Below are 22,180 nucleotides of genomic sequence, written 5' to 3'. Positions count from 1 at the left end.
TTGTCTATGATGCATTTTTGCTATTCGCAATTCAGAAGCGAGATCGCGCTCACAAGGAGGAGCTTCTGCACGGGCAATGAAAGCCCTGTTTAATTATGACAGAAGAGAGAACTAACTATTCAAACATCTGCTTATGCTTTAGACCTGCGGATGTTATATTAAGCTAAGTTTATTTTTTTATTTCGATTTTGGCTTCTAAGGATTATAGCCGCATTTCTTCTAGCACAACTTCCTTCCCTTCACCGGCACGCATTCGTTCCTCCCCAACCAAAACTTAACGTCTGAATCAGCTCAATCGGTGATTGTTGTTAAATGCCGTCTTTACTGTTGCTAAATTGCAGGACACGTTTGATAAAACGCTGAAAGTACAATCCGCTGTTCCCCAGGCTGAAATGTGTGTGCGTGCAAAATGGACAAGCAAAGTACACTTTGAGCTTCGGGCGCATCAAAATAACACACAAAAATGTCAAAAAATACACACAAAATGTGTCAAAATGGCCGGCTACGAGAGTATTCACTTAAACACAGTTTGTGTTTTAATTGGACGAGAACAGTTGGGAGAAAATCCGATGCGTGTCAGTATATTCTTTTAAAGTGACAGACTGGAGCTTGAGCCATCAATGTTAATCAAAGAACAAAATGGAAAGAGAAAAATCACCCACAGCTCTTAATCTGAATAACGTTATAGCTTTAATAAGCATTAATCTATCAATACATACAGTGAAAACTATGCAGTGTTCATTTACATTTGATTACTTTTAGATTTCTTTTGTAGCTATTACTTACCTGAACATTAATATTAGTAGACCTTCATGGAAAAATGAAAGCACTGTTTATTTTATTTCATTTGTATATTTGTTTTATTGTATTTGTCAGTTTGTTTAACTTTGTTTCTTTGTTCATGTTCTTACTGTATCTTATCTTATGTATATAAAACACTAAAAATGCCTGCACACTGGTACATTTACAAATTGATGTTTTATATTAATTTAATAAAAATTAATATAAAACATCAGACATATAACAATATTATTCAGAATATAAAGCAAATGTTAATTCAGCTCCTAATCGGTCATGTATATATAAAACAAAAAGTACCGATAAGAATACCGTTAAAGTACCGGATCGATAAGCAGTATCGGTAAGAGTAGTAATACCGTTAAAACCTTAATGATACACATCCCTACTGCTCCCTGCTGGGAAACAATGGACAGACGCATAGGTCTGAGGATTTTGGGGAATGAAGTGAGGATGAGGAGTTCCCATACAGATATGAGCTGGGAAACAAAGAGCAGTGCAGAACCTGGCATACGCACAGGGACAATAGCTCCCCCAGAGCCAGCTGTCCGATTGCAGGGGGCTTCTGGGAACGGGCGGCCTGGGAAGACGGACATAGACAGATGCAGTGCTGCAATAAATCAGAGCAGATACTTAGGGAGGGGTGCAAAGCGTCAGATGAAGCAGAAGGACAGCAGACAGGACATAACCCAGACACAAAAGAACTAAACAAAAGACACTGAAGTGAAGAGTTTCTTTTGAAGGCTAAATTTAAAGAAACTAGGGATGTAATGATCACTCAACTCAAAATGTGATACGATTCATGATACTGTTTTCATTATAAGATTTTTAACTAAATGAGATTCATAAATTATGAATGAAATAGTGTCGTTTTATTATTTCTCAGACAAAATTCTGCACATTTCTTTGTTTAATTGAAATATGCCAAAAAACAAAACTAAACTGAAATTTTAAAAAAATCAAATCAAATAAATAAATACAAATAAAATAAATCTCTTCATATAAACAAACTAAGGCTTTGTCTGTGCTCTTTCCTTTTTAGAGGTAACCACTGAATTTCAATCATGATCCAAACAGAGATGCTGCGTACATGCAGCATGAGCAGTTTTTAAAGGGATCATATGACGTTGCTAAAAAGAACATTATTTGTGTATTTGGTGTAATGCAATGCGTTTATGTGGTTTAAGGTTCAAAAAACACATTTTCCGCATACTGTACATTATTGTTGCTTCTCTATGTGCCGCCTTTCTGAAACGCTCCGATTTTTACAAAGTTCATCATTCTGAGAAGCGAGGTGTGCTCTGATTGGCCAGCCATCTAGTGTGTTGTGATTGGCCGAATACTTCAAGCGTGAAACGGAAATATTACACCCCTCGCCATATTGTGATACCATGTCCCAGCGCGACAACACAAAAACAATAAAACCCATTATAAACTATGCATTTGTTGCATCTAGTGGGGACATAATTACTGATTATAATGACTTGTACTGCCTTTTTATGCTTTGCGTTGCATTCGGCCACGTAAACATTACCATGTCTGCATTTGTGATCGGAGAAACCACAAACAACTAGCACTACTCTACACTGCTCAAAACTCGCGTTTGAATCGTCAGTGGCAAATTCTTTAAATAAGAAAACATACTTACAGGCTGTGAGTCAGAAGCGCCAGACTGTCCTTGCAAAGTTGGAACTGCCCCACTTTATCGAAACAGCCTTTGTGCAAGCCAGCATTGTAGGCTACTCTTCCAGGATCAGGAAATAGTTCTCCGTAAAATGCGCTGCACACACTCTAATATTTGGGTTTAACTGTTCTGGAACAGTGTTGTAAATACAACTTAACCACTGATTTCTAGTTGTGTCCTCTTTTGGAAGCCCAAACAAAGTACTTTCGCTTTCACAACGAAACACAGCGTCTCCAGGACATGGCGCCGGTGGAAGCAACAATACTATACAGCGAGAATAATAGTTCCGCCTTCTTTCATTGCGTATACATTTGGGAGGTGTTTTGCAAATCTTCCCACACCGTGACGTAGACATGTGGGGCGTGTTTGAATGAGCTGTTTTAGGGGGGTGTGGTCGAGTCTTAACTTTTATAAAGAATATATTTTTGGTTTTGAGACTTTGCAACTTCAGGGATCTTATCGATGCACAAACAGCTTGTAACACTCCAAAGAGAAAGCGAAACTTGAAATCACATCATATCATATAACCTAAATTAGTTTGTATAATTTGGGAATTTGAACTAAACTACATTAAAGTGCCCCTATTATGGATTTTTGAAAATTACCTTTCATGCAGTGAAACACAGCTCCAAGTAAATGAAAACATCCAATGAGAACATACTTTGAAAAAATTCATCATTGAGCGAATCGTTTGGGAGTTGAGCAAGTAAGGTAAAAATAAATGCATATTATAAGACAATGAAAGTGTTTTTTGACCTTGCATGCATGTCAACTTGTTGGGGACTCCCAAAACCAAAATTTCATTACCCATAATAGGAGCACTTTAAACATCTGCATGAAACAAAAACAGCAGATGGGCTGAATGAAGCGCAAATTCACTCTCTGGCAGCAGATGGCACAAATGGAACAGCAGCAAAATGGTGCTTCGTTGGTTACCACTAAAAGTGCGCTTATGAACGTTACTTTAATATGCATTATACAGAGTCAAGATGAAAAGAAAATACCATCTAAACTTTTCTGAAGACAGCTCAGTTCCCATTAGAAATACAGTTTATAAACTCCCACCCCTACTGTATCGCGATTCATTTAACATCTCAACCAGCTCGAATAGTCACATATTTGTATTGATTTTTAACTGGCTCGGGGGGCATTGTTACGTCCCTAAAAGAAACCTTACAAAAAGCAAGCTATGACAAGCTGTCCCAACTGATGCACATACTGCAAGTATGACAGTCTGAACTGGTCTAAAAATGCACTAAACTAGGAAAATCTGTAGAATACAAAAGCAATGACATACAGATTCATTCAAAAAACCCTTGGAGTCGCAGCAAAAACGATTAATCCCAGCTCATTTCAGTCCTACGTCAAAAGAACGGACAGATGGATCAAGCAATCTGCTCGGGGAAGACACAACAGTGAGAATATGAGGACAAACATGACTTATTTTCACAGATTAATAAATTCCCCTCACACTTGCATTATTCGTCTGAACATTAGGGTTGGAATGACAATGGATTTATACTTGTGTAATCCATCACATTTTTTAAGTTAACCTGAAACCTGAGCTTCAAGATCCAACAATAAAACCAATAATGTTAATAGTCGTTTGTAACTGTCCTCAGTAGCCTGAGCTCGTCTGGCCGGGCAGCTGAGCGTTTGAGTGTGACATCATTTACGAGCGAGTGCGCGTGTGTGACGCTGATGACAGGCTTCGGGATCCAGGCGAGAGCCCGAAGAGGTTTGGATGTCACAGTCGCGTCTGAGCGCTCTCTAATTACAGAGAACTGTTCCGCTTGTCAACACCACTGCTCTGGGTTGTCGTGCTAATCTCGCCAGTGTTACCACAGTAATCTGAGATGTGCCAAATGACACCATCAGACATGTGAATCCAACACTTTCTACAGATGGACACCTACTAAATACAAAACTCATAACTAAGGCTTACAGGAATAGTTCACCCAACCATGTCATCATTTACTCATCTATTTTATGGTGAACATAGAAGATATTTTGAGAAATACTGCAATGCTTTCTTTTTTGTCCATAAAAGGGAAGTCACTGGGAATCAAAACTAACTCTCTTCAAAATATCTTCATTTGTATTCCCACAAAAGAAATAAAGACAGGTTTGGAACGATATTAGGCCAAGTAAACGATGACATTTTTCAATTTTGATTGAACCAAAATTAAGTATGGTTACAGTCCATTCTTACAAAATGCTATGCTCACAGGAAGTGAGTGTCAATGCACAAGTTAATGTCAAGTTAACGCACAGATTATAAAATATAGAGATTTGCTTAGAGAAGGTGACTGGCTAAACACAATGTCCTGACCAGAATATTACAGAGATCTAAAGAGAACTAAAACTGAATTACCATAGAGAAAATAAATGAATACAATTATTATTATTATTATTATTATTATTATTACATGAACATTATTACATTATCACATTAATTAAATGACAGAGCGCTGCAGATTCAAATCACAAATTCGACTTTTGTCATCACAAGCCATTAGGAAAGAAGATATCCTCACATCACTGGGTAACAAATAACTTTGGGCTCGACAGATTAGTTAGAGTTGGAAATACTGTCACAGTAATGTTGATTGTCATTTTGGTAGTGATGCACCAAAATCAGCTTTTACCAAAACCAAAATTTTAAATTAGCTGAAAACCAAACCCAGAAAATGAAGTTCATTTAAAAATCAATTAACACACATAATTTTTTTTTTTGCAGTTTCTGCTTAATATTTTCAGTTGCTGACATTACGGTGCATCACTATATAGATGCAGCCTGGATTATGTGAGGTTTTTAAACATCTAAAGTATTTCTTCAATAAGGTAGAGCAAGTATAATTCAGCATGACATGGCCAGAATATGCTCACCAACACTGAGACTTCCAGCAGAGAACCATCTACTTCTAACAGCTCTGATACAAACAGATCAAGGCAGACATCTGATGAATCATACCCATCATAATCACCTCCATTTGTAGAGACGCAGGGTTGTAATTACATGTGTGTACATTCAAACATGGACAAAGAACATAAGCGTAACAAAGCTGCAGCTTGAGACCGCTTAAGGGGAGGTTGCAGTGAAGAAAGGTGAAGGTGTAGAGTTGATCCTAACATCAATTTTGCAGAAACAGATCACAAATCCATTTCATGGTTTAGCTCTTTAGCCACAGTTAGGATATAATCTCACCTCAGCTTCTTGTAGGTGTAAGGCTTCTCTTCTGCTAAAGCAATGTTCTTCTCAAACTTTTGAGGAGTAGTTCACCGGAAATGTTTACTCTTTATACCAAACCTGGATGCTGGTTACTCCATGCAAAAATGAATCATCTTGTCCCACTTCCCCCCTCAGACTGGACCAAATGGTTCACTGAAAATTAGTTTTTACCCTTTTTTCTCTTGTTATAACTTGACAACTAACTGTCATTATATGGAAAAGGGTGTGATCATTTATTGATAATAAATTACATTAAAATAGAAAATAATTTTTTTATTGTTACGATATTTCACAATATTACAGTGTTTAATGTATCTTTGATCAAATAAAATGTTTAGCTAAATGTTTTGACAGGACAAAACACTAGCATTAAGACATCACCCGTTTCTCTCCCCTCCATATTTTTTTTTTTAATAGGCCTACTTTTAATAATTCCAAACCAGAATTTGACTAGCCATCTAAAACAAACAAACATAGGATGCAACTGCTATATAACCACCAGGAATTCCACTTAAACATAGTGCCATTCTACACATCTCTCACCTTATGAAGAGGCAAAACCATGAACGCTCCTCCTCCGCTGGCTTCCACAATTATGGCAACAAATTTGGGGTTGACTGCGCAGAATGCGCTATCCCACGTGACCCGGGACACCCTGATGTCATCATAGCACTGGTCGTTCTTCACCGCCTGGCCGAACACATGCCGGAATTTACTCTGTCGCACAACCCGTTTGAACATATCTGCAAAGAAAAACAGGACGAGAATGAAAAATGAAGTCATAACATGAACGCTCGAGTGCTTTCACTGAACAGACATGAGCCATGTACAGGAAGAAATGGTTTAAATGCCACGCATTCATACTAACTTTTCTTAAATGACAAGTAAATCTGAAAAAATTCAATGCATTTCAAGTGCCATTCAATGCAAATTTCAACTAAGGCACACCATCATCACATTAGTGCACTGCAATCCGTAATCCAATGGTGTTGTGTGTAAATAGCACTTTTACAGTGCTTAAACAGGATCTTAATCCACTAGCTAGTTTAAATATAATCCTAAAATGTGACAAGTGCTGCAACAGTTGCACTAAAAGTCAATAATTACCTGAGCAGAACAGTGGCACTTCAACATGGCACAGTTAACTGCTAAAACTGCCAAACACCGACATGATTTCAAAGTGTCTGGCACACAGAACAATAATGAAATCCATCTCCAAGAGCTCTGCTGAAAAACCAAAGCCAGTTCAAAGTGGGACAAGTTCGTTTTGACAGAACACATAGCAGATGGGTTTACCATCACCAATGTGGAAAAGAACCAGAATAAATCCCCACTCAGAACGCATTACTACCCTATTTCTCACAGCAAACTCCATGTCAGCATCAACACTACACATTGGTCTCTATGCTATCTGTTTCGGCTTGTCTTGCATCAGTTCTAAAACAAACCTGAATTACGAGAACATTGTCTTTGTGCCATTTCCCAATGAAAACAACTGAGGCCCAACTGAAACAGTAGAAACTCTAGGGCTGGATAGAGTCAAAAGCAAAATATTACCCTCATTGCTCAGGGGGTGAGAAACAATGCGATTACAGTAAGTCTCTAATGTAGTTAACACCCAGATAAGCACATTTATGGTTGGTTGATCTGTATATATGCCGCAATCCTTGCAAAGCCCATCAGAACATGTCTCATAAACGTTTTTTAACTCTTTGGTGAATGAGTTGACTACAGTGAACAGAACTTCAAAGGCAATTTTTAAACTCTAAAGAGCAACTCTAAAGGAACACACAAACTACAAATGCGTCAGTTGGACACTCTTTTGTTTCTGTGACATTTTATTAACAAAAGGCCGCCTGATATTGGGCAGATATGGTCATGATGCTACATCTCACACTTCCTCCAGCACCACAGAAGGCCTCGCACAGCGCACTATTATAGCAGCAGGCTCGAAATACCACACACACTCCAAACTAACTCAACTGCTGCGATTTCCTCATTCTCACCCCTTTCATTGCCTCATTTCCCAAAGCTGGTGAGGTCGACTGCCTGAGGGTAACTCAATCTCTTCGGAAGCACATGTGGAACCGAAAAAGGTTGTTTGGGCAGCAGAGACAGCCCTTCACAAGTTCTCAAAAAGCAGATTTAGGTTTAACAAACTGTCTTTTGTGCAAATAAGGATGTACACAACAACAGACACAGGAAACATTGTGGTTACACTGCTTCTCATCTATGTTACTGCTCAGCTGATTAAAGCAGCGAAAGAAATGAAGCAACAGAGAGCTACAAGACAACAAACCCTAAATTTACAAACTACCTTGCCTAAGACAGTATGCTAGCTTAGCATACTAATTGAATTGCTTCTTAACTGTAAATTAGGCTGAAAACAGGAGACATTTAGCCTATGTAACTATTTGTGACTTAAACAATTAGTTACAAAGGGACAGAAAACCAACAGTAAATTACCAGAAACGTTCCAGATTTTTTTGGAAACTTTAAGAAAGATTTATTTGTGAATATTTCAGTTATAATATCAAATTATTTAAATTATTCACTGATTACACTGCAATAATGCTGCAGGTTACTAGGGGTGTAAGAAAATAGATACACGCGAGTATCGCAATATTTTGTTTGGCGTTACTGTATCATGTGCGGGGCGCAGCGGGCGGCTGCAGCTTTCTCTCGTGTTGGGGGTGTTTTGTGCAGTTGGGGCGGTGCTCGCGTCGTGGTCGCAGCGATTCCACGCAGAACATAAATACAAACGGAAAAACCTGTGACATCCAAGTTTAAAGGTTCTGAGAATGTTCAACATTTGTATTTATTTTGTTTTACAAGCGTTTTGTTTGCTTTAGGAATCCTGCAAGCCCTTTATTTTTCATTAAAACTAAGCAGATGTAATTTTTTTTTCAGATCAAAATGTTATGACATTGTATATTACAATTGTGAACTTAAACTGTGAACCTTTAAAGCAGGGTATAAATATATATATGGTCTTTTTTATCAAATACATTTTATACATGCATTTAACTAAAGAATCCTGCAAGCACTTTAATTTTTCCCCTTGACTCATACTGCATAAAAAGTGGTTCAATAATGTTGAATGTTGCAGGGACTGATTATTGCAAATGCAGATCCCAGTGCGTTCTGGTTAAAAAAAAAAAAAACATTTATTGCTAAGGTTTGCATATAGTGGTGTGCTCTTATTGACAGCTTTCCAAAAAATATATCCTATTCCTAAAATAAGAAATATCCCAATATATCACCTTGCTTACAGTAATCGCAATATATCATATCACAACCCCTGTATCTTCCAGATTCTTGCCAATACAGAGGCCTACAGGTTACAACTCTGAACTGTAAGAATCAACATCACATAGCCATATTGAAAATTGTGACTGATCAGGAAATTAGTAGAAAAATGAACAAAATAATGTGGGTTTATTTATTGGCCATTAACTTCATTATAAAGATTAGACTACAATGCAAATAATACAATATTTTAAAAATGGAACAAAACAGAAACTTCAAAAACGTTCTCAGTAATCCAAACTGAGATAGAATAAAAAAAAAAATAGGAGTGAAAAAAAGTGACAAAAAATGCTTAAATTTAAAATTATTTAAAATGAACAGGAATCAATTGAATTGGGGAAAAAATTTATCAAAGTGGAGCAATAAATAAAAAGTGAAATGTGGGCAGAAAAATACATGGAATTGTAAGAATCTTTAAAAAGGCATCACGCATAACCCTCACCTGGCTCAGAACATTTTCCTTTGCAAGCCTCTGCAAAGGTTCTGTCTAGTGTTGCATTCGTCAACAAAAATTGTGACTAAATATCCTCGTCAACAAACCTTTATCACGTGACGAAAACGAGACGAGCCGCAACGTAAATGCTGGTCATGTGACGATGACAATAATTAAATATATAATGCAATAATTGTGTTGAGACTAAATGTGTTTTGCAAAATAACTATGCTAAAATGTCTCTTCATTTTCGTTGACAAACGAGACGAAACGAAATGTTATAACGTTATTTCATCTCGTTTAGTCGCGTTATTATTATTTTGCAGTACTTCTGTTTCCTGTGTCTCTTCTGGAGCTGCATCAGGTTGCACTGCGCAGACGCAGGCGACGTCACTTCCTCAAGCCCCACTCGCGGCATTATTTAGAAGACGACAACAAATATGTTAACATGTTTGGTTGGTAAAATAAATGTTGTAAATTCAAATCAGAGCATCTTCCTCGTCTGGAATGGATGTATTCTTAAGTCTATAAGGTAACATTAATATAATAAGATAACCTTGTTTGAAATGGGTTTGGCTAAAATAAAATGTTGGTTTCGTCTATACTACTAGCGCAGTGGTGGGCCGTCAGGGGAAGCAGGGCCTTCTCTGCTGGCCCTATAAAAAAGTAAATTGTGTGAAAAATGTTTTTATTGATTATTTAGGTATCATTTTCATTTGTGTAATGTCCACTAAATTGCCTATGGTTAGTTTAGTTGAGGTTGAACTGGAATATCCTTCATAAAAAAAGTCTGAGGCCAGTACTACAGATAGTGCTACCCTTTTGTTGAAAGATGTCACATCTGATTTGTTACAAGCATTAGTGACAGAATCATCAGCCAATCAAATTGACGTTCAATGACAGCCCGCCCTCTGGGTCCAGCTACGTGCCCAGTGCTACCCCCAGCGTTAGACCGCCTCTTTAATCAGGGATTTCTAAGGTACGAACATGAAAGTAAACGAAAAGAAAATGACAGCTGCAGTCATCGGCGCATACACCAGATCCTGTTGCCGATCTACTAAAATCGTCTTTTTCAAGGCGCTCTTTTGCAGACAAAAGAGAATAACTGAGAAAGGAAGACCTACACCCAAAGGGAATTCGCTAACAAAGGCCAGCAAAAGGTTTTATGCGCCATTTCAACGATTGCAACTATGAGTGCTATCAGTGGCTAACAGCTAGCACCGAGCACAAGTTATTTTGTTGGCTGTGTTTACTTTTAAATCCGAGTAAAGTGGGATGGAATGACAGACCCATGGACTTTATTTACAAGTGACAGGTGAGTGCTTTATTTGAGGAGTATTGTATCATGCACATTATTATGGAGGTGTAGGTGGTGTGTTGATAATACTGTGGTGTGTGGATGTCCAGAGTTTGTACAGTTTTGCTGCTTTGGGCGCGTCGTCATTTTAGAGTGACATGAATGTGCATAGTGACTCGTGTATTGGCGGATTACTTTTACTGACCATGTATGGAAATTTACTCTGCATTTAACCCACCCCAATCTAGCCTACTATTAAAATAGTTGATCAGCCGTCATTGTTTGTTGAGAGCCTGTGTGCAGCATAATGTGCGCATTATATGCATATAGCTGTGTTAGCTGTAACATGTGTAAGATGTGTACAGCTGAAGTTGAAGTTGAGCTTTATTGTCATTCCGCTACATGTGGGGACATACAGTGGAGCGAAATGTCGTGCCTCGCAGGACCACGGTGCTACATAAATACAGACATACAACAATGAAGTAAAAAAACACTATAAACATATACACAACTAACCTTGCTTACTGAAGGCCCTGACTAAAACCCCACGGTATGCCACTGCTACTAGGTACTTATACTATATTGACTGGGTTAAATAGAATTACTAAAGTGACTAAAATGCAATTTTCATTGACTAAAACTAGACTAAATGTCATCAGTTTTCGTCGACTAAAACTAGACAAAAATAGTCATGGATAATTCTGACTAAAATAAGACTAAAATGCTCAGACTTTTAGCTGACTGAAACTTGACTAAACTAAAAAGAGTATGAACGTGACTAAAACTAATAAAAACTAAAATGACAGCTTCACACAAAGACTAGACTAAAACTAAAATTAAAACAGGCCGCCAAAAACAACACTAGTTCTGTCAAACATTCACTCTCGCCTGTAGCAACATTATGCTTGCATGAGCATTCAGAGGCACTGCATGCATTCTTTTGCCTGTGTTAATCAATCACTACATCATCTCTATGGTATAAAACAAGCTCAATATACATCCCGAACAGAAAGATGTAATTCACAGCACGTGTAAGTCAATACCTCATGATTGTGAAATTTATCATTCACCACACCTCAAAATCAAGATAAAATCAAAGTGAATCACAGTTTTCCTCTCAATCCACACCAGTAGCAAGTGGCAAAACTACATTGCTACTATGACAATCACTGCAAACAGTGATTTTGCCCAGTCCAACTGTCCAACGTTGCTTCACTTGCAGTGTAGATTATGTGTAAAGAGTGCACTATATTATTCATAGTAATTTCCTCTGGGAATAATGCCACATAAAGTGATAATCAGATGGTCTTACGGTGCCAGAAGAACAACCTCACACAAACAGCTCCGGAAAAGATCCTGTCTAGAATGGTGTTTAGAAACAATAAAAGGCAGCAAAGACTGGAGTGAACTCCAAGAGAACCTTTGTAAAATGCATTTAAATTCCAACGACGCCATGGGCTATATAGAGCGACCCAAACCGATCATGTTCAACACTGCTAAACTATTAATGAGATAAGACTCTCTGGCTGAGTCAGAGCAGCAAAGAGTTAAACCATTACATCTAGTCTAACTGAACAGTGTAGCCTGTAGTCGTTTCCAGCTAAAATGAGGCCTCTATCTATGATATTGCTTTCTCCAGTCAAAAGGTTGACTTCTGAAAGGGAAATGTGCACAGATCAAGCACCATTTACAAGAGAAAACACTTTTAAACATATGTTGGTAGATTTTAATGTGAGAGGACAACAGGGAATGGACGTTTTCACTGGAATGAAATGTTATGATGAATTATGGAATTTTGTCCAGAAGTGATGGATTACAATTAAAGGGATAGTTCACCCAAAAATCTGTGCAAGAAACTGAACAGTATTTATATAGTTTTTTACCTCTGATCATACTGTTCAGTTTCTTGCACAAACCGATCGTTTCGTGTCTTTAGACCTCAATGTATCGTCACGAGCCGCAGGGTTTAATTTGGTTTTGTCTGTGTATGTTTTTTTTTCTCTCAAAGCCGCGAGTGCCATTGACTGACATTATATGTTTGACAGACTGCAACGTTTGAGTTAAAAATCTGTTTGTGTTCTACTGAAGAAACAAATTCACCTACATTTTGGATGTCCTTGGGGTAAGCGGATAAACATCAAATTTTCATTTTTGAGTGAACTATCTCTTTAAAAAGCCTTAATGATAAATTTTGTTTATTACAAACATGCATCATTTCACTTCACCAGATGTTAATTGATGGACTGCAGTCATGTAAATTAGCATACTTGTGAATTATTGTGATATTGCGTTTGGACTCATTCTGATGGCACCCATTCACTGCGGAGGATCCATTGGAGAGTAATGTAATGCTAAATTTCTCCAAATCTGTTCTGATGAAGAAAAACTCATCTACATCTTCAGCCAATATTTATTTTTTACAACTATTCCTTAAAAAAAAAAAAAAAAAAAAAAAGTCTAATATTTGATAACTGATATTGTACCGACATATTGTGGATCCCTAGGAAAAGGTGCCAAAAACGTCACGTTATGAAATATCAATACAAAGAAGCAACCCCACAATTATTGGACCGTTTCAGTAATGGCATAAACTAATTATGACTAAGGAACACAAGCACCAAGTGGAATGATTCCACTTCCATGTGCACATGTGGAGATAGGATTCACTTCATAAATTAGAAGAGCTGCACTTGATTTGACATCTGCACCGCTCTGAAGACCTGACGTGGCATGTGAATCCAGATGAAACGTGTTGACCTTGTGCTCAATCTGCTCAGCACTATCCTGCTGCTGGTATTTAGTCTCTACGCCACACTAACAAACCAGAATGTCACACAACATCTCTTCCGCAAAGGCAATTCAGAGATACTCCGCTTCACACTTGCATCTGCTGTGCCAGAGGTCAGCATGGGGTCACAACCATAGCATTCTTGGCAGTCATGTTGCAGGCCAGGTGGAATGAGAAAAGCAAGTGATAGCGAACGGGAAGGAAAGAGTGCTTTACGTAGATTTGAATCAGCAGGTTCACGTAGTCGAACTGCGGCCTGCTTTTTGAAGGTGGAGTCTGGCTGTAGTCAAAGTAGAGCAGAAGACTACTGCCAAGTAACACATGGTGAAATCCAGCCTGTATTTACCAACACTCATGAATCGCCTAGCAACACCAGCAAAATACCACAGTAGGAAAGAATGGAGAAAAAAAATGTAGAACCAAGTAGATGTAACTTTGGCCTTTTAAGTACAAAACGTACCCAGCTGATGCTGAGACTCAATGGAGAGCTCTCTGATATGTTACTGAATCACACAGAGATTATTTTCAGCCAAAAAAGGCTGCAGTACAAGGTCTATTTTAGGAGACAGGCCTATCAATCACTCCAAACTTAAATAACCTGTCAAATGACTCCTTCACGTCATCTTTGAAGGTTTTAGTTTTCTTTAACCAAGAGCACACAATAAAACTCAAGCATTGAAGGGATAGTTCAGCTTCATGTCACTCCAGTTCTGTATGACTTTTTCCTTTTTGGAAATAGATGATGTTTTGACAAATGTACCGGTGTTTTCTGTCTATACAATGGAAGTCAACATTCTTCAAAATATCTTATTTTTTGTGAAAAACTAAAGTCTATCGATTTGGAGAGACCAGAGATAATCAACCCAGAAGTTAGCGCACTTTCTTGTCTCCATTTAAAATAATAATAACTCAAACTCAAATGTTCGATGTTAACTTGGGTAGCACCTAAAAAAGGATTTAGACTGTGATTGCCATTATAAATTGACTCTAAATGTGGAACTTTGAGCAGTTTTGATTGTTACATTTGGATTTCAGCTCCAAGTCTATAAGAAAATGTGAAAAAATGTTCATATATGTACTTGAAATGTCATCTAGATCAGTTGTGGTTCCAAGAAGCTTGGACCATCCTGAGCTGAGATATTTGGATGTTTACGGAAACTCCAACAACAAAAAATTGTTGTGGGCCAAAGTCAGCCACTGTGGTTAAACTAAGTAAAATACAAAAAAAAATTGTGGTTTTGCAATACCAATATATAGAGGGCAACCACACACACACACACACACACACACACAAGGGGAAAAATTAAAAACTGAACCCACGGTGATATGCGAGGGGAAAAAAAAAAAACACTTTCAGGATTGTAATGGAGTATTTTATTCCACACAGGGCTTCAGTCTTACAGTGTACGCTTTGCATTAGATGTATATTAACTCCAAATCTCGTACATGTGATTGTTTCACAAAGGTTAACAATGACTTCATCACTCAACAGCCCACATTCTGACAAGCACAAAACGCAACATGCTGTATCACTCCAGCACACAATAGCCATCTTGACACTTCCATGAGTCATAAGGCGGCTGCCTAGACCATCCAGCAGCCATTAAGACAGTAACATAACACCATAAAACATCCATTTATACAAATAGAGTCCCCTGTATAACTTTACCACATAATCTGGCCATAATCGACAGCTGAAAGGCTTGACATTGTTGTCATCACATATGTCGAAGAATCTTATTCAGCAAGACACTGACTGGAATGAAAATGTCCCCTAAAAAGGCAACAATGGGAGTCTCAGAGCGTTGGAGAATGGGAAATGATAATTGTGCGAATTCATTGCCAAGCAACACGATATCAATTCACAGCAGCATTCTGAATTCAGTTGCAAACATGACGTATGAGAAATGTTCAACAGTACAAAGAGAGGGATAAAAGAATTAGTATGAAAACAGATCCATGATTATCTGACCTTTAGCCAGCTGAACATGGATTTGTTGGGAAAACAAACTGAAAACTATGTTTCAAACGTACTGTTTGAGTAAAAAGCTTATTTAAATTTCAATCATATTAGGGTTGCACTATTTGGCCACAAATATTGTGATTTTATCAATTATCGCAATTTGAACTCATTAATGCATAATGACACTGCTTTAATAAAAGCTCATAGTAAAATCACATTGCACAGCTCAACAAAACAGATGGAAACCCTGACCAAAAAACTCTGCAACAGGTCAAGCACAGTAAAATGTGATAAATGACACTTATTTTTTGCAGTTATCCATTAAATTTGGTTCAATCTCAAGGAATCGGCCTTGCTAAATGTCTCCAGATTCCCTGCACAAACTGATATTGCTTACACTTACACAATACAGCACAATTCCAACAAACAAACCCACCGAGACTGTGATTCCTTTGAGCAGCACCAGAAGTCGTCAATGTTTACTTCAGTTTGCACTTTTGTCAGCAAAAAGAGAAAAGCAGACATTTACAAAAGGAGTTACAGAACGTTTCCATAAAGCATTGTTCTTAAACATTTCCCAAATCTTGAACAACACTGACAGATTACGCTACTCCTAATGTCTACAATAGCTTATTTCACTGGCTATTGAAGACATGAAGACTCCATACCATTGTTTCTTAATATTACACAAGATGAAAAATACATTCTACAGTAAAAACCTGTTAATAGGTTAAATAAGTTACCAACGAATATTGCAAATGGTTTAACATTGCATTATAATTAATTTTACTGTTAAATAATTTAAGGTTTATAATTTTCAGAAGTACAAACTATGAAGAGCCATATCATTTATGATCAAAAAACAGTGAAAGTACATTTCTAGAAGTCCCTACAGTGGAATGTTTTGTGATATGGATATAAGAAATGATTTGGAGGTACGATTGTGAAGAGGTGTGCTAATACCAAGAGACCAGACTCTTGCTCTCATTGTTTCCTGACAGGTTATAATGAGCATTGCAAGCCAACTTACTGCCAAATCAATCCTGACCATAAACTGATAGCAGTCTGTGTATATTCCAAGCAAGTGTAGGGTAATGCCATGCATTCAGCAATGCTTTTCTTTCTTAATGTGCAACTCTGTTTGTCACCATTACGGAAATGCAAAACAATCTACACAGTAGCCGAGCAACCTTGGCAAAGACTTTGGGAATTTATTGCAACGTGAACACAAAATGCAAATAACATCCAATAAGCATAATGGAGTAAAAGTTTCTGATTGCAGCTACTTTGCTTATCCATGCTTGTGTTCTGGGTTCGGCAGTTAAACCTAGCCTGGGCACTAATGCATAAAATTCCAGACAATGTCCAGAAAGTTTTCCAAGGAATGTTGTAATGAGAACAATGAGGCAGGGCTTGCTCTCACATTCCTCACCCATTAAAAACTGCACAAATAATACCACAAAGAAGCGAGGAAGGAATTTACACCAGCAGTGTGAGTAGACTGCCTACATGAACAAAAGTTACAGATGGCCAGAAGTGTTGTCATCCAAAACAAGCTGGTTGGTCTAGGATTCTCAGCCACATAGTATTAGGAAAACAAGGGTCAGACTAAGATGTTTAATCGTAACCTGCTTCAAGACGGATACAGCTTTGTAAGATGGGTTACTGGGTCAAAACCACACAGTTTCCTCTGCTTCAAGTCATTTTCTGCAGGCCTACACTACCATTCAGAAGTTTGAGGTTGATAAGAATTTATTTGAATTGATTTTTAAATTCATTCAGATCACAGATGATTATGATCACAAACAGAAATAGTCAAATATTACTACAATCTATTTTAACATACTTAAATGTAATGTAATTTATTCTTGTGATTCAAAGCTGAATTTTCAGCAGCCATTACTCCAGTGTCACATGACCAGAAAGCATTCTAATGTGCAGATTTTTCTATTATTATCAATGTTGAAAACAGTTGCTGCTTAACGTGGAAACGGATCCATTTTTTCAAAATTCTTTGATGATTAGAACATTTAGAAGAACAATTGTTTAAAATTGAAATATTTTGTAACAAAAGTCGTTTCACTTTTGATCAATTTAACCCTCAATTTAATCCTTGCTGAAAAAAACAATAAAAAAAAAAGTGTTGACTGACCAAAACTTTTGAACCGTAGCGTATATAGAGACACAAGTACTTTATTCAACTTTATGTCATTCCAAACAGTATGACTTTTTTTCTTCCACGGAAAACAGAGTTAATTATATAATATCATCTTGGAAGTCCTTATCGTTAATGACTGGGTCTGTCAGGTGTTGAACTTGACAGAACGCTGAATTTTATTTTAAAAATCTGCCAGTCGAATGTGCCATACAGACTTCCTGGCAGCCAAATAAGCATGCTTGACCGAAAGAGAGGCGAAAAAAGATGATCTAGGCATGTCAAGTCTGCAGTAAAAAAAAAGATGGAATCAATCAATAAAGCCTGAAAAGAACTATAGAGACTGCAAAAATGGGAAGAGCTTTCTCCTAATGAAAATATGAACACAAATGCCCACTCTTGTTAGAATGCGTTCATTTCCTCACAGCATATTCACAGTTTCACTTGAATGTCAGCAATCCACGCTGACTTGAAGAAATGCCTCCAATTATTAGAGCATTGAATCCCTGCTTATGAAGAGAAAGATAAAAGAGCTACTTCATCAAAATCTTGAACTGGATACCAACTAATAAGCGCCGCCAGCAAGTCACTAAATGATTCATAGATTCCTGACCACAAGCTCAATCCAGCTACTGTCTCCCTGTGAACAGATGTCAGAAAAGAGCTGAGATGCTTGAAAGAAACTAGTCGCGGTTATACTTGTACAACAAAAGTAGGAGAAACAAAAGAAGAAGTAGGAATTATTTGAGAGACCTAAAAATGAACCTTTGTTTAACCAACAAGAGGAAAAGCCTTTATTGTGGCGACTCTCACTTCACATCGAGTTCTGGGCAATGAATCAGAGTGATACCGCCTCCACACCCATCTGAGGCGATTCCTTCACTTCCTGAACCCAGCCGTGCACAAAGGAAGCCTTGTAACGCAGCACTGTGGCATCACTGGTCTACCGGATTCATGGTGAAACACAGAGAGTGAAGGCTGGGTAGGCCTCATCCAAAAACTGATTTCCTTTTTTTCAAAGAAAAGTATGATCTGGGTCGGTATAGAAGGGTAGCATCATTTTGAGGTGACAAGAGTGTAATGAGCCCAGGGCAGATGTGCAAAAGTAGCACCCTAGGTGTACTCTACTAGGGCTGGGTATTGTGACCAATTCTGCGATTTGATTCTTATTTTTATGGTTTCGATTCGATTTCGATTAGCTATCAATATTTCATTTAAAATGTTAGTTTTGCAGACATGGGATCCATATTTTGATATAAATGCTGGTAACTGAAACTCTCCTACTTAAGTTTTTTACTGAAATACACATCTACATTAATAATAGGGTGCACACAGGGTGAACCGCCTTCTTGATCATGGTGTCTCCCCTGCCAGGTAAGTATATCTATAGATGGTGACACCTTCAGGACGAGAGGTGAATATTCATATCCTCTTACTTGAAGCACGCTCATTAAGATATCATTAAGATATCGTTGCGTTAAACTGAAGATCGATTAAAATCGGAGAATCGATATTTTTTACCCAGCCCTATACTCTACCATTCAAAAGTCTGAGGACAGTAAGTTTTAACTTTAAGCCATGAGGACATTCATAATGTTACACAAGATTGATTACAAATAAATGCTGTGCTTTTGAATGGTCTACATCAAAGAATCATGGGGGGAAATAGCAATGAACTAAAAAAAAAAAATAATAATAATAATAGTAAGGAATGCTTCTTGAGCACCAAATCAGGATATCAGAATGATTTCTGAAGCGTCATGTGACACTGAAGACTGCTGAGAATGTAGTTGCGCCATCAAAGGGATAAATCACATTTAAAAAATATATTAAAATAGAAAACAATTTGAGAAGATACATTTTAAATTATATTTTAAATATTTGTAATAATAATAATAATAATAATAATAATGCTAAATTAAATTATAATATTACATAATTTAACAATAATATTACATTATAATAAAATTAAATAATATTTAATATTAATACTAGGGTTGTGCCGATAGACGATAGTATCGACGATAGCAGATGTCAATAGTCAAGACGATATTAGGCTCATTCGCATATTACTGTATAAAACTATTATTATTATTATTATTATTATGAGGCGGCCTATTATTATTGGGCTATTATTATCAAATTGACCCGCTATTTCACCTCAGCGCCACACTTCACACACACAAATGAGGATTAGGCTTCTCCTCATTGGAAATGTTTTAAAAATGGACTCTAAAACTAAGCCCACATCGAAATTGAACTGCAGGGTGATAAACCTTTATTTACAAATTAGGCTATGTCAAGAGTGCAAAAAGAGGAGTCTCTCATCTCTTCACCACTTATTTCTAGTTATTTGGGGCCTCTTTCTAGAAATGTTCATCCATTCGCAAAAAATCTGGGTTTTTTTTTTTTTTTATTCAGAGCTGAATTTTGTCAAACAAGTTAATACAGTGGTGAAAACGAGTTTTTATTACTTAAGGTTAATATCTAAGATTAGACCAATGCTCTCATCTAGAAATCTGGAGACAATCATCCATGCTTTTATATCATCTAGATTGGATTATTGTAATGCTGTGTATTTAGGAATTTCTCAGTCATTGGTAATTCGATTACAACTTGTTCAAAATGCTGCTGCCAGACTATTGATTGGTAGGAGAAAGAGGGATAGAATATATCCAATTACACATATAAAAACCTATATAATTTCTAACAATCCACAAGTTAATCATTGTGACATGCCTGCTGCATGCAGGTGGGCCCTTCCATTGGCCAGTCATGCGTTTTTTTACTGCTATAAAATCCAGACACATTGCTGGGCTCTGACATAACACCAGCAGAGAAAAGGCACAAGACAGAGCAAGTGACAGCTCCAAATGCAGGAGTGCAAGAAAGTAAAAGATAGGGAGCGTGTTTTCACATATAGCCAGACAGAGCCATTTTACACTTGACTCAGTTCAAACACCATACATGGCTCGGTTTAAAAATTCCATTTACCAAATATTCTCAACAAAAGCACTCCCTTCAAACCTGCCAGCCGCAGTCTCGTATATCTAGAACTCATTTGACACTACTGGGCTCCTTATGGCACCCTGACCGCTGATATACACCACTACAAGGATACGGGAATGTTGTTAACGAAGTTCACTGCTGCCATATCCTGTTGTCTCTTCACCATGAAGGCCAAACCCAGAGGGAAGGTTAAGTGTTGGGATGCACAACCCCGATCAGTCCTGGCGTCATCACACCAGAGGCTGATACGATGTTTCTAATCAAAATAAATGCATTCTCTGACTGAAAAGTCACTGGAATCCATAGAGATGATTTATCTGCAGGCCCGCATGGAGTCTGAACCCACTGAACTCTGCAGAGAGCTCTCCAAAAAAGAAAAGCCCATCATTCACAAAACTTGACATCCCTCACCCTTATGTGCCTATGAAATATTTTGTCTAATTTGATTATGCTTTCAAAAATGTATATTCTTAATATTTCTGAAATTTTAATGATGGCACTTTGAGCATATTGTGAAGATTTAATATTTTGGGGTGACGAAGTCATTTTTTTTATTTTATTTTTTTTATTAATTTTTCTAATGATATATACTATATAGTTTCAAAATAAATAAATAAACAAACAAAATGAAAATGGTGAAATTTGGTGAAAGACCAACGAAAAAAGAAATGGTGTTCATTAACTTTCTATTCATCAAAGAATCTTAAAAAAAAAAAATAATGTACCATGGTTTTAACCGGTAATGTTTTCAACATTGATTGAGCACCAAATCAGCATAATACAATGATTTCTGAATTATCATGTGACACTGAAGACTGGAGCAATGATGCTGAAAACTCAGCTTTGCCATCACAGGAATAAATTACATTTTAAAATAATCAAATTCAAAACTTTTTTTAATTTTCATAATATTTTACAATATTACTGTACTTTTGATTAAATAAATGCAGCCTTGGTAAACTGAACTCAACATTCTCACTTAAGCCACAATTCATTTACACAAATCATGACCTTATCATTCTCCTTGCTCAAGTTTAGCTTGTTTCATAAAACCTTTGACTGCAAGTGTGACAATTTGACTGTGGCTTACACTTAAACTGAAGTTTATAAGCTTGTGCCATGTTATGTGGATAGATAATACTGCTTCGTTCTTCGTCAGACAGGGTGTGGTTCATCACGCGGTGCAACCGGTGACAGCAAGTTTCTGTTCCCTCAGGCATTTCAGTAAGAGTTCATTTATCCGTCCTCGAGTCAGGGAATACCTTGGGTAGCCATGCATGTAATATAAATCCCACACCTTTCTGACAACACCTAACAAATCTTAGTTTATCCATATTCGCATTAGCCAATCATTGGTTCAGATATGCAAATAGGAGCCAATTCATCAGCCATGCAAACAGGCAATGAGAATGAATGGGGACAGCGACTTTCAAGCTTATTTAAAACAGGACACAGGAACACATAAAATAATAAAAGTGGACTTATAGTGAGATAACAGCATGAGCCATTTAG

General features: G+C 37.3%; 1 protein-coding gene across 4 annotated transcripts in view; it reads right to left on the bottom strand.

Annotated features, from left to right (window-relative positions):
• coro1ca (coronin, actin binding protein, 1Ca) overlaps positions 1-22,180 on the bottom strand; it is a 48,476-nt gene that overhangs the window by 19,828 nt on the left and 6,468 nt on the right. For all 4 annotated transcript variants that reach the window (XR_013784362.1, XR_013784363.1, XM_079419836.1 and 1 more), the window contains exon 2: positions 6,258-6,457. Coding sequence is in view for 2 of the 4 variants with exons in the window: in XM_079419835.1 (XP_079275961.1) it covers positions 6,258-6,457 (200 nt within the window). In the remaining 2 variants the exon portion in view is untranslated. The remainder of the gene's footprint in view (positions 1-6,257; positions 6,458-22,180) is intronic.

Source organism: Barbus barbus (genome assembly GCF_936440315.1).
Source record: "Barbus barbus genome assembly, chromosome: 6".
NCBI lineage: Eukaryota > Metazoa > Chordata > Actinopteri > Cypriniformes > Cyprinidae > Barbus > Barbus barbus.
The sequence above is the reverse complement of the archived record's forward strand: the minus strand, read 5'-3'. Positions and strand labels throughout refer to the sequence as shown.